At 57.1% G+C, this 13,916-nt stretch overlaps 1 protein-coding gene across 1 annotated transcript in view; it reads left to right on the top strand.

Moving 5' to 3' along the window:
• LOC103172509 (FYVE, RhoGEF and PH domain-containing protein 2-like) overlaps positions 1–3,741 on the top strand; it is a 30,732-nt gene extending 26,991 nt beyond the window's left edge. Inside the window, 1 exon segment of the mRNA XM_042342142.1 lies at positions 3,348–3,741. Within this exon segment, the coding sequence (XP_042198076.1) occupies positions 3,348–3,572 (225 nt within the window). The 3' untranslated portion in view covers positions 3,573–3,741.
• Positions 3,742–13,916: the final 10,175 nt, after the last annotated feature.

Below are 13,916 nucleotides of genomic sequence, written 5' to 3'. Positions count from 1 at the left end.
GATTACATGTGTATAGCGCCTTTCACGTCGGGAGGACGTCCCAAGGCACTGGACAGTGACAGCATTTCACACCTGAGTTGGGGTCAGGGGGTTGGGGTGAGGGGAAGGGGGGTGACTGATGGCATGGTCGAAGAGGAGGGTTTTGAGGCGGGACTTGAAGGAGGCTAAGGAGGGGGCGAGGCGGAGTGACTGGGGGGTGGAGTTCCAAAGGTTGGGGGCAGAGTGGCTGAAGGCTCTCCCACCAATGGTGGGTCGGGGACGTGGAGCAGCCAGAGCCGGCTGAGCGGAGGGAGCGGGTGGGTTGGTAGGGGGTTAGGAGGTCATAAGAACATAAGAACATATTTTGAACTGGATCCTCTGAAGGATAGGGAGCCAATGGAGTTGGGTGAGAATGAGGGACATGGGGTCATGGAGTTTGGTGCGGTAGAGGACATGGGCTTCAGAGTTAGTTCTGGATTATCTGCAGCCTGTGGAGGGAGGAGTTGGGAAGGCCGACACGCAGGGCGTTTGCATAGTCGAGCCTGGAGGTGATGAAGGCATGAACAGGAGTTTCAGTGGCCTGAGGGGTGAGGTAGTGGTGGAGTCGGGCGATGTTACGGAGGTGAGGGAAGGCAGAGCGGGTCATGGCCTGAATGTGGGGAAGAAAAGACAGTTGAGGGTTGAACAAGACCCCCAGGTTCCTGACTGACTGGTGAGTTGTAGTGTACACCATGGAGGGCGATGCTGCCAGAGCCTGAGGTCCTGAGGCGCTGCCGTGAGCCAATCAGGAGGGCCTCAGTCTTGTTCACATTCAACTGTAGGAAGTTTGCCCTCATCCAGGACTTGATGTCCGACAGACAGTGTCAGGACAGCAGTGGCCCTGGAGTTGAGGGTGGGGGCAGAGAGATAGAGTTGGGTGTCATCGCGTACATGTGGAAGTTGACCCCATGTCTGTGGATGATGTCCCCGAGGGGGAGCATGTAGATATTAAAGAGGAGATAAGGACAGAGCCCTGGGGGACGCCACACGTGACAGTGCGGGGGCTGGAGGAGAAACCGTTAGAGGCAACAAAGTGGAGACGGTGAGAGAGATAGGATTCAATCCAGGCAAGGGCAGGTCAGTGAAGATTAAGTAAGGAGGAGAGGCGGTGTATGAGGATGGAGTGGTCGACAGTCTCGAAGACGGCAGAGAGATCGAGGAGGATAAGGAGGCAGAGGGAGCCCTGATCACAGATGTTCAGAACGTCATTAGTGACTTTGACCAGGACTAGCTTTGATCATATCTAGTGACTCATGGGCTGACTGGAATATTCTAGGGTAAAGAAGAGTTTCTCACTCCCGATATCCTGGCCAACAACTCCCCAAAATAAAATTGGTCCCTCACTCCATGGCTGCTAGCGGGACACTGCTGTGTGCAATTATGCTGCGTAATTTCACCCACGAAATACACAGTTAACTGCATTTCACAGTAAATCCTGTGAAGTGCTTTGAGATGTGCCTTCGCCGTGATAAGGCACCATATCAAATGCAAGGATTATTATTATTGTTTATTAAAGGCAGACAGCATAAAATTAACATTCAGTTTTTAAAAACTTACTGCTGAGGTGAAAAAAGATTTGATAACCACAGACTATGTTTATAAAGGATGTGTTTTTCCATAATATAACAATATAATAATAATTATTGCACGGTTGAGATGCTTCGTAGAATATACTGTAAAGTGTAGTGACTGTGTATTTTGTGGGCGAAACTCTTTGACAACTTGTCACTCTAAGCGAAAAGGGTTTAATGACGTGTTATCCAGAGTGGTGGGTTAGGCACCGGGATAAATGGGGCTGGGATGTTGACAGCAATGATGACTTAAGTGGTAGTGACAAGTTAAACCGGGGTAGAGTTATTAGGAGATGACTGTGTTGCTGAAGTCACCTCCTCCACCTACCTGACCTCCTCCTAAATCTCTCCGAACCCGTACGCAACCTAGGCGTCAGGTTCGACCCCCAATTATCCTTCCTCCCCTACATCCAGTCCCTTACCAGCACCGCCTTTTTCCACCTCCGTCGCATCGCCCGGCTCCGGCAATACCTCTCCCCAAAAGCCACTGAAACCCTGGTCCATGCCTTTGTCACCTCTCGGCTGAACTACTCCCAACGCCCTCCTCGCCGGTCTCCCATCCACTGCCATCCATAAAATCCAACTCATTCAGAACTCTGCCGCCCGCATTCTCACCTGCACCAAACTCCGCTCCCCGATCCCCCCAGTCCTGGCCCCACCCGTCCTCCCCACCCCAAACCCCACTCCCCGATCCCCCCAGTCCTGGCCCCACCCGTCCCCCCCCAAACCCCACTCCCCGATCCCCCCAGTCCTGGCCCCACCCGTCCTCCCCACCCCCAAACCCCACTCCCCGATCCCCCCAGTCCTGGCCAGACTGCACCGTCTCCTGTCCCAGAGAGGATCGATTTCAAGATCCTCACCTCGTGTTCAAGTCCCTGCACTCCTCTGCCCCCCCCGACCTCTCTGACCTCTCTCCTCAAAACAGTACGCGTTGCCTTCATTCCTCCAAGTCTGGCCTCTTCCTTGTCCCCCGAGTCCTCCGCTCCACCCTCGGCGGCCGCGCCTTCTGCCACTATGCCCCGAGGCTCTGGAATTGCTTTCCTCACTTCCTTCGTCTCACTCCTTCTCTTCCCATTTTCAGGTCTCTGCTGAAGATCTTTCTTTTCGACCGCACCTCTGGTCACCTTCCCCCCACCCCCGGCCCCTCCCCCTCCCCCTCCCCCTCCCCGTGGCTCGGTCCCGGGATCCTAAACTGTAAAGCACTCTGAGACGCCATCCGGCATGGAGGGCGCTGTATAAATCCAAGTTGTTGTTGTTGAGGCATTGAACCCTAACACTAACCCACACACTTTGGCATGATAGAGGGCAGCACAGCACAGGCCTCAAATCAAATCCTGCCAACTTCTTAACAAAAATATATCACAAAATTGTTTCATCTGCTGCCTCATCACATCACAACAAACTGTTGATGTTATGGAGAGGGAATATGCTCCAGGGTGAGTGATCCCAGCTGATGCTGTGCTGAAATAATCAATGTGTATGGCTCCTATCATGTTGCCAATCCCGTGTGCAGAGCTGTGTGATTAAAGTGCAGGTTGGTTTTGAACGGTGTCCCTGTCCTTTACTGTCTGAGCTGCGAGTGCTCTCGAGTGTAGACACTGTCGGAACTCATGCACAATGTGTCTGGCCTGGGAGGATTGGACAGAGGGTGGAAAGGTGCTTTACTCTGTTTAACCCACACTGTATGTTCTGTATGTTTGTGGGGATCTGAGGAGTCGAGGGCGAAAGCTCGGATTCATCGCTCTCCTTTGTCCGCAGGACGTGAAGGCTCAGACCTCCATCCCACTGCTGGGCTACAGTGCGTGTCCATCGGCCAACACCGACGCGGGCTTCGGCTTCCAGATCACCCAGTCCAAGAAAGTCTACACGTTCATCGCAGAGAGTGCAGAGCAGCGGGAGCGCTGGCTGCAGCTGGTGAGGAAGGTGGCCAGTGGGGGCCGCACCGGGGAGGAGGAGGAAGAGGATCTCGAGGGGTCGGAATGAGCAAAGGAACGAGTCATTCAGCGGTGATCTGACAACACAGCTGTCACCCGAGCGATGACAGGAACCTGGGAGGCAGCACAGAGCCCCTCGTCACACACCGACAGGACAACGTTTGGTTACTGAGCCACGAGGGCTGCAGGTCCAAACCCAGCCCCACCCCACCCCACCCGCCCCCACCCAGCCCCACCCAGCCCCCACCCACCCCACCCCACCCACCCCACCCCACCCACCCGCCCCACCCGCCCCCACCCAGCCCCACCACACCCCCACACACCCACCCACCCCACCCACCCGCCCCCACCCAGCCCCCACCCAGCCACCCAGCCCCCACCCCACCCAGCCCCACCCCACCCCACCCGCCCCACCCAGCCCCCACCCAGCCCCACCCCACCACCCCACCAGCCCAACCCCACCCAGCCCCAACCCCACCCAGCCCTAGCCCAAACCAAACCACACCCAGCCCCAACCCTACCCAACCCCACCCCACCCAGCCCCCACCCCACCAACCCACCCAGCCCCACCCAGCCCCACCCCACCCCACCACCAGCCCACCCCACCCAGCCCTAGCCAAACCACAACCACACCCAGCCCAACCCTACCCAACCCACACCCCACCCAGCCCCACACCCCACCCAACCCCACCCCACCCAGCCCCCACCCCACCAACCCACCCCACGCCCCACCCAGCCCCCACCCACCCAGCCCCCACCCAGCCCCACCCCACCCCACCCAGCCCCACCCCACCCGGCCACCCCACCCAGCCCCCACCCACACCACCCAGCCCCACCCCACCCAACCGCCCCCACCCAGCCCCCACCCACCCAGCCCCCACCCCCCCACCCACCAGCCCCACCCCACCCGGCCCACCCCACCCAGCCCCACCCCACCCCACCCGCCAAACCCACCCCATCCCGGCCCCAAACCCACCCGCCCCCATCCCACCCAGCACCCACCCCACCCAGCCCCACCCACCCGGCCCCCAGCCGCCGCCATCCCACCCAACCCGCCCCAGCCCCACCCCAGCCCCGCCCCCACCCCACCCACCCCACCCCACCCAGCCCAAACCAGCCCCCCCCACCCAGCCCCGCCCCCGCCGCCCCCACCCCGCCCCCACCCCGCCCGGCCCCACCCCACCCCCACCCCGCCCCCACCCCACCCAGCCCGCCCCCGCCGGCCCCCACCCCCGGCCCACCCGCCCGGCCCACCACCCCCACACCCGCCCCACCCCACCCAGCCCCACCCAGCCCCCACCCAGCCCCAGCCCACCCAGCCCCACCCCACCCAGCCCCGCCCAGCCCCCACCCCACCCAGCCCCCACCCCAGCCAGCCCCCACCCCAGCCCAACCCACCCAGCCCCACCCCACCCAGCCCCACCCCAGCCCCACCCACCCACCCACACAGTCCCACCCCACCCAGCCCAACCCCACCCAGCCCTACCCAAACCACAACCACACCCAGCCCCCCCCCCTACCCAACCCCACCAGCCCACCCACCCCAGCCCCGCCCCGCCCCCGGCCCGGCCCCGCCGGCCCCGCCCGACCCGCCCCCACCCGGCCCGGCCCCCACCCACCCGGCCCGCCCCCAGCCCCGCCAGCCCCACCCCAGCCAGCCCCCACACCAGCCCACCCCACCCACCCCACCCCACCCAGCCCCCACCCAGCCCCACCCCACCCACCACACAGCCCCACCCCGCCACCGGCGCGGAGCCCCCACCCCACCCAGCCCCACCCACCCAGCCCCCACCCCACCCAACCCCACCCAAGCCCCCACCCCACCCAGCCCCCACCCCACCCAGCCCCCACCCCACCCAACCCCCACCCCACCCAACCCCCCCCACCAGCCCCAACCCCACCCAGCCCTAAACCAACCCCACCCCACCCAGCCCACCCCACCCAGCCCCACCCACCCAGCCCCACCCCACCCACCCCACCCACCCAACCCCACCCAGCCACCCACCCCCACCCAGCCCCCACCCCAACCCAACCCACCCCACCCAACCCCCACCCAACCCCCACCCCACCCAGCCCCCACCCCACCCAGCCCCCACCCCACCCACCCCACCCCACCCAACCCCCACCCCACCCAGCCAACCCCACCCAGCCCTAAACCAAACCCCACCCCACCCAGCCCCCACCCCACCCAGCCCACCCCACCCACCGCCCACCCCACCCAAGCCCCACCCACCCAGCCCCACCCCACCCAGCCCCACCCCACCCAACCCCACCCAGCCCCCACCCACCCAACCCCACCCCACCCAACCCCCACCCCACCCAGCCCAACCCACCACCCACCCCACCCCACCCAGCCCCCACCCCACCCAGCCCCCACCCCACCCACCCCCACCCCACCCACCCACCCAGCCCCAACCCACCCAACCCCCACCCAACCAACCCCACCCAGCCCAACCCCCCCACCCCACCCAGCCCCCACCCCACCCAACCCCACCCCACCCAACCCCCACCCCACCCAACCCCACCCACCCAGCCCCCACCCCACCCAACCCCCACCCCACCCAACCCCCACCCCACCCAACCCCCACCCCACCCAACCCCCACCCCCACCCAGCCCCCACCCCACCCAACCCCACCCCACCCAACCCCCACCCCACCCAGCCCCAACCCCACCCAGCCCTAAACCAAACCCCCACCCCACCCAGCCCCCACCCCACCCAGCCCCCACCCCACCCAGCACCCACCCCACCCAGCCCCCACCCCACGCAACCCCCACCCACCCAGCCCCCCCAACCCACCCACCCAGCCCCACCCCACCCAGCCCACCCACCACCCCACCCCACCCAACCCACCCCACCCAACCCCCACCCCACCCACCCCCCACCCAGCCCCCCCACCACCCAGCCCCACCCCACCCAACCCCCACCCCACCCAACCCCCACCCCACATGCCCCAACCCACACAGCCCACCAAACCCCCACCCCACCCAACCCCCACCCCACCCAAGCCCCCACCCCACCCAGCACCCACCCACCCAGCCCCACCCAGCCCCAACCCCACCCAGCCCCACCCAGCCCCAACCCCACCCAGCCCAACCCACCCAGCCCTAGCCCAAACCCCAACCACACCCAGCCCTAACCCAAACCTCAACCACACCCAGCCCCCACCCCACCCAGCCCCACCCAGCCCCAACCCCCCCCACCCCACCCAGCCCCCACCCCACCCAACCCCCACCCACCCAACCCCCACCCCACCCAGCCCCACCCCACCCAGCCCCCACCCCACCAACCCCCACCCCACCCAACCCCCACCCCACCCAGCCCCAACCCCACACAGCCCTAAACCAAACCCCCACCCCACCCAGCCCCCACCCCACCCAGCCCCCACCCCACCCAGCACCCACCCCACCCAGCCCCACCCAGCCCCAACCCACCCAGCCCCACCCAGCCCCAACCCCACCCAGCCCAACCCACCAGCCCTAGCCCAAACCCCAACCACACCCAGCCCTAACCCAAACCTCAACAACACCCAGCCCCCACCCCACCCAGCCCCACCCAGCCCCAACCCCCCCACCCCACCCAGCCCCACCCCACCCAACCCCACCCCACCCAACCCCACCCAACCCAACCCCCACCCCACCCAGCCCCACCCCACCCCCCCACCCCACCCAACCCCACCCCACCCAGCCCCAACCCCACCCAGCCCTAAACCAAACCCCCACCCCACCAGCCCCCACCCCACCAGCCCCCACCCCACCCAGCACCCACCCCACCCAGCCCCACCCAGCCCCAACCCCACCCAGCCCACCCAGCCCCAACCCCACCCAGCCCAACCCCACCCAGCCCTAGCCCAAACCCCAACCACACCCAGCCCTAACCCAAACCTCAACCACACCCACCCCCACCCTACCCAGCCCCCACCCCACCCAGCCCCAACCTCACCCAACCCCACCCAGCCCCCACCCCACCTAGCCCAACCCCACCCAGCCCCACCCAGCCCCAACCTCACCCAGCCCCAACCCCACCCAGTCCCGCCCACCCAGCCCCAACCCCACCCAGCCCCACCCAGCCCCAACCCCACACAGCCCCACCCAGCCCCACCCAGCCCCAACCCAACCCAGCCCCACCCAGCCCCAGCCCCACCCAGCCCCAACCCCACCCAGCCCTAGCCCAAACCCCACCCAGCCCTAGCCCAAACCCCAACCCCACCTAGCACTAGCCCAAACCCCAAACCAACCGAACCTTGGTTAGCCCACGCTTAGAATACTGTGTGCAGTTCTGATCCCCACATTATAGAAAGGGCGTGGAGGCCCTGGAGAGGGTGCAAAGGAGATTCACGAGGATGATCCCAGATCTGAGAAGTTATACCTATCAGGAAAGGCTGAACATACTTGTGACTCTTTTCTCTAGAAAAGGAGGGGTAAGGGGTGAACTAACTAATGAAAGGTTTGATAGGGTCGACATAGGGAAGATGTTTCCACTTGTGGGGGAGACCAAAACCAGGGATATCAATATAAATAGTCACAAATAATCAATTAATTCTTTCACAGAGACTCCTTTCTGTGAAGATGTGAGAATGTGGAAATGCTCACAAGGAGTTATTAGGCAAATAGCATTGATGTATTTAAGGGGAAGCTAAATAGGTACATGAGGGAGAGAGGAATAGAAGGTTATGCTTGATGGCTTAGTTGAGGAAGGGCAGGAGGAGGGTCAAGTGGAGCATAAACACCGGAATAAACCAGTGGGCCGAATGGCCCGTTTCTGCATTTGGACCCAGCCCCAATCCCAGGCCCCATGTCCATCCTAATGCAACAACAACCCATCCCCAACCCCCAGAACCACCCCCAGACCAACCCCAGTCCAACTACAGCCCAAAGCCACCCCCAGCCCAACCACAACCTCAAAACCAGCCCCAACTCCATCACAAGCTTTACATCACTGCTCGGCCCTGGGCTCTGGTCAGACTCGACCGCCTGAGATATTACACAGTTTTCCCACTGGTTGGTGTAATAGCTGGGAAACCAGTTTGCCCACTGGTTCTCTGCTCCCTCCAACATCTTTCTTCTCGATGTACTGATCATTCCTGTTCAATCACTCTTGCCGCACAGCCCTGAACAGAGAGTCTGCACAGATTGAGTGCTGACAGTCTGTCATTAACACCATCCCCTGAGGGCGACAAGGGGTGACCTTATCCAAACCCCGACCCAAAGCAGCCTTGAGAGCTGAACCCCACTGCCTGCTCCATGTTATTAAGTGGCCACGGCTGATGCTATAATGATGTAATCAATGCTTATTGCTGCCATAATGTTACCGATCCCATTATTTTTCCATGTGTAGAGCCATATAATTAAAGTGCAGGTTGGGTTTGAACGTTCTGTCTGAGCTGTGAGCATTTCTCGTGTATACAGTGTGACCTGTGAGCACAAGTGTATAGTGTAACCTGTGAGCACTTGTGTATAGTGTGAGCACTAGTGTATACAGTGTGAGCTGTGAGCACAAGTGTATAGTGTGAGCACCAGTGAATACAGTGTGAGCTGTGAGCACTAGTGTATACAGTGTGAGCACTAGTGTATACAGTAGTGTATACAGTGTGAGCAATAGTGTATACAGAGTGAGCTGTGAGCACTAGTGTATACAGTGTGAGCTGTGAGAACTAGTGTATACAGTGTGGGCACTAATGTTTACAGTGTGGGCACTAGTGTTTACAGTGTGAGCACTAGTGTATACAGTGTGAGATGTGAGCACTAGTGTATAGAGTGTGACCTGTGAGCACTAGTGTACACAATGTTAGCATTAGTGTATAGTGTGAGCTGTGAGCATGTGCATAGTGTGAGCACTAGTGTATACAGTGTGAGCTGTGAGCACTAGTGGGTACAGTGTGAGCTGTGAACACGAGTGTACAAAGTGTGAGTACTAGTGCATAGTGTGAGCTGTAAATACGTGAATAGTGTGAACACTGGTGTAATACAGTGTGAGCTGTGAGCACTTCTGTGTACAGTGTGAGCACTAGTGTATACAGTGTGAGCTGTGAGCACTTGTGTAAACAGTGTGAGCACTAGTGTATAGTGTGAGCACTAGTATACATTGTGAGCACTAGTGTATACAGTGTGAGCTGTGAGCACTAGTATATACAGTGTGAGCTGTGAGCACTAGCGTAAACAGTGAGCACTAGTGCATACAGTGTGAGCTGTGAGCACTAGTGTATACAGTGTGAGCACTAGTCTATACAGTGTGAGCTGCGAGCACTAGTGTATACAGTGTGAGCACTAGTGTAATACAGTGTGAGCTGTGAGCACTAGTGTATATAGTGTGGGCTGTGAGCACTAGTGTATAGTGTGAGTACTAGTGTATACAGTGTGAGCACTAATGTACAGTGTAAGCTGTGAGCACTTGTGTATACAGTGTTTGCACTAGTGTATACGGTGTGAGCTGTGAGCACCAGTGTATACAGAGTGAGTTGTGAGCATTAGTGTATACAGTGTGAGCACTAGTGTATACAGTGTGAGCTGTGAGCACCAGTGTATACAGTGTGAGCACTAGTGTATACAGTGTGAGCTGTGAGCACCAGTGTATACAGTGTTTGCACTAGTGTATACGGTGTGAGCTGTGAGCACTAGTCTATATATTGAGCTGTGGGCACTAGTATATAGTGTGAGCACTAGAGTATACAATGTGAGCTGTGAGCCCTAGTGTATAAAGTGTGAGCACTAGTGTATACAGAGTGAGCTGTGAGCACTAGTGTATACAGTGTGAGCACTAGTGTATACAGTGTGAGATGTGAGCAGTAGTGTATACAGTGTGAGCACTAGTGTATACAGTGAGCTTTGAGCACTAGTGTATACAGAGTGAGTTGTGAGCATTAGTGTATACAGTGTGAGCTGTGAGCACCAGTGTATACAGTGTGAGCACTAGTGTATACAGTGTGAGCACTAATGTACAGAGTGTAAGCTGTGAGCACTTGTGTATACAGTGTTTGCACTAGTGTATACGGTGTGAGCTGTGAGCACTAGTGTATACAGAGTGAGTTGTGAGCATTAGTGTATACAGTGTGAGCACTAGTGTATACAGTGTGAGCTGTGAGCACCAGTGTATACAGTGTGAGCACTAGTGTATACAGTGTGAGCTGTGAGCACCAGTGTATACAGTGTTTGCACTAGTGTATACGGTGTGAGCTGTGAGCACTAGTCTATATATTGAGCTGTGGGCACTAGTATATAGTGTGAGCACTAGAGTATACAATGTGAGCTGTGAGCCCTAGTGTATAAAGTGTGAGCACTAGTGTATACAGAGTGAGCTGTGAGCACTAGTGTATACAGTGTGAGCACTAGTGTATACAGTGTGAGATGTGAGCAGTAGTGTATACAGTGTGAGCACTAGTGTATACAGTGAGCTTTGAGCACTAGTGTATACAGAGTGAGTTGTGAGCATTAGTGTATACAGTGTGAGCTGTGAGCACCAGTGTATACAGTGTGAGCACTAGTGTATACAGTGTGAGCACTAATGTACAGAGTGTAAGCTGTGAGCACTTGTGTATACAGTGTTTGCACTAGTGTATACGGTGTGAGCTGTGAGCACTAGTCTACATATTGAGCTGTGGGCACTAGTATACAGTGTAAGCACTAGTGTATACAGTGTGAGCACTAATGTACAGAGTGTAAGCTGTGAGCACTTGTGTATACAGTGTAAGCACTAGTGTATACAGAGTGAGCTGTGAGCACTAGTGTATACAGAGTGAGTTGTGAGCATTAGTGTATACAGTGTAAGCACTAGTGTATATAATGTGAGCACTGGTGCATACAATGTGATCACTGGTGTATACAGTGTGAGCACTAGTGTATACAATGTGAGCACTAGTGCATACAGTGTGAGCTGTGAGCACTAGTGTATATAGTGTGAGCACTAGTTTATACAGTGTGAGCACTAGTGTATACAGTGTGAGCTGTGAGCACTAGTGTATAGAGTGTGAGCTGTGAGCACTATTGTATACAGTGTGAGCACTAGTGTATACAGTGTGAGCTGTGAGCACTAGTGTATATAATGTGAGCACTGGTGCATACAATGTGATCACTGGTGTATACAGTGTGAGCACTAGTGTATACAGTGTGAGCACTAGTGTATACAGTGTGAGCACTTGTGGATACAGTGTGAGAAGTGAGCATTAGTGTATACAGTGTGAGCTGTGAGCACTAGTGTATACAGTGTGAGCATTAGTGTATACAGCGTGAGCACTAGTGTACAGTGTGAGCACTTGTGCATACAGTGTGAGAAGTGAGCATTAGTGTATACAGTGTGAGCACTATTGTACAGAGTGTGAGCTGAGCCCTAGTGTATACAGTGTGAGCTGTGAGCACTAGTGTATACAGTGTGAGCATTAGTGTATACAGCGTGAGCACTAGTGTATACAGTGTGAGCACTAGTGTATACAGTGTGAGCACTTGTGTATAGTGTGAGCTGTGCGCACTAGTGTATACATTGTGAGCTGTGAGCACTAGTGTATACAGTGTGAGCTGTGAGCACTAATGTATACAGTGTGAGCACTAGTGTATACAGTGCGAACTGTGAGCACTAGTGTATGCAGTGTGAGCACTAGTGTATACAGTGTGAGCACTAGTGTATACAATGTGAGCTGTGAGCACTAGTATATACAGTGTGAGCACTTGTGTATAGTGTGAGTTGTGCGCACTAGTGTATAGTGTGAGCTGTGAGGATTAGTGTATACAGTGTGAGCACTAGTGTATACAGTGTGAGCACTAGTGTATAGTGTGAGCACTAGTGTATAGTGTGAGCTGTGAGCACTAGTGTATACAGTGTGAGCACTAGTGTATACAGTGTGAGTTGTGAGCACTAGTGTATACTGTATACAGTGTGAGCACTAGTGTATAGTGTGAGCACTAGTATAAAGTGTGAGCACTAGTGCATACAGTGTCAGCACTAGTGTATACAGTGTGAGCTGTGAGCACTAGTGCATACAGTGAGCATTAGTGTATACAGCGTGAGCACCAGTGTATACAGCGTGAGCAATAGTGTATACAGTGTGAGCACTTGTGTATACAGTGTGAGCACTAGTGTATACAGTGTGAGCTGTGAGCACTCGCGTATACAGTGTGAGCTGTGAGCACTAATGTATAGTGTGAGGATTAGTGTATACAGTGTGAGCACTAGTGTATATAGTGAGCTGTGAGCACTAGTGTATAGTGTGAGCACTAGTGTATAGTGTGAGCTGTGAGCACTAGTGTATAGTGTGAGCTGTGAGCACTAGTGTATAGTGTGAGCACTAGTGTATAGTGTGAGCTGTGAGCACTAGTGTATACCTTATACAGTGTGAGCACTAGTGTATACAGTGTGAGCACTAGTGTATACAGTGTGAGCACTAGTGTATACAGTGTGAGCACTGATGTATAGAGTGCGAGCACTGGTGTATAGAGTGTGAGCACTGGTGTATAGTGTGAGCACTGGTGTATAGTGTGAGCACTGGTGTATAGAGTGTGAGCACTGGTGTATAGAGTGTGAGCACTGGTGCACACAGTGTGAGCAGTGGTGCACACAGTGTGAGCAGTGGTGCACACAGTGTGAGCAGTGGTGCACACAGTGTGAGCAGTGGTGTACACAGTGTGAGCAGTGGTGTACACAGTGTGAGCAGTGGGGTACACAGTGTGAGCAGTGGGGTACACAGTGTGAGCACTGGGGTACACAGTGTGAGCACTGGGGTACACAGTGTGAGCACTGGGGTTTACAGTGAGAGCAGTGGCGCACGCAGTGCGGGCACCGGCGTACGCAGTGCGGGCACTGGTGTGTGCAGTGCGAGCACTGGTGTACCCAGTGTGGGCACTGGTGTACACAGTGTGGGCACTGGTGTACACAGTGTGAGCACTGGTGTATACAGTGTGAGCACTGGTGTATGCAGTGTGAGCACTGGTGTGTGCAGTGTGGGCACTGGTGTATGCAGTGTGAGCAGTGGTGTATGCAGTGTGAGCAGTGGTGTATACAGTGTGAGCACTGGTGTATACAGTGTGAGCACTGGTGTGTGCAGTGTGAGCACTGGTGTGTGCAGTGTGGGCACTGGTGTACACAGTGTGGGCACTGGTGTATACAGTGTGAGCACTGGTGTGTGCAGTGTGAGCAGTGGTGTGTGCAGTGTGAGCACTGGTGTACCCAGTGTGGGCACTGGTGTACACAGTGTGGGCACTGGTGTATACAGTGTGAGCACTGGTGTGTGCAGTGTGAGCAGTGGTGTGTGCAGTGACTGATCGCGTGTAGTCTCGGTGGTGTGTGTTGGGTGTGGGTTCCTCCCTCTCTCAGTGGCTGTGGTTGACTCTCTGTTATGATCGGTGTTGTAGGACATTGGGAGATCTCTTCAGGCGGAGCAGTGGTCAGAGAGCACAGGACACTCCCTC

This window comes from Callorhinchus milii, unplaced genomic scaffold (assembly GCF_018977255.1).
Source record: "Callorhinchus milii isolate IMCB2004 unplaced genomic scaffold, IMCB_Cmil_1.0 Scaffold19, whole genome shotgun sequence".
Taxonomy (NCBI): Eukaryota; Metazoa; Chordata; class Chondrichthyes; order Chimaeriformes; family Callorhinchidae; genus Callorhinchus; species Callorhinchus milii.
Note: the sequence above shows the minus strand (reverse complement) of the source record. Positions and strands in the feature narration are given on the sequence as shown.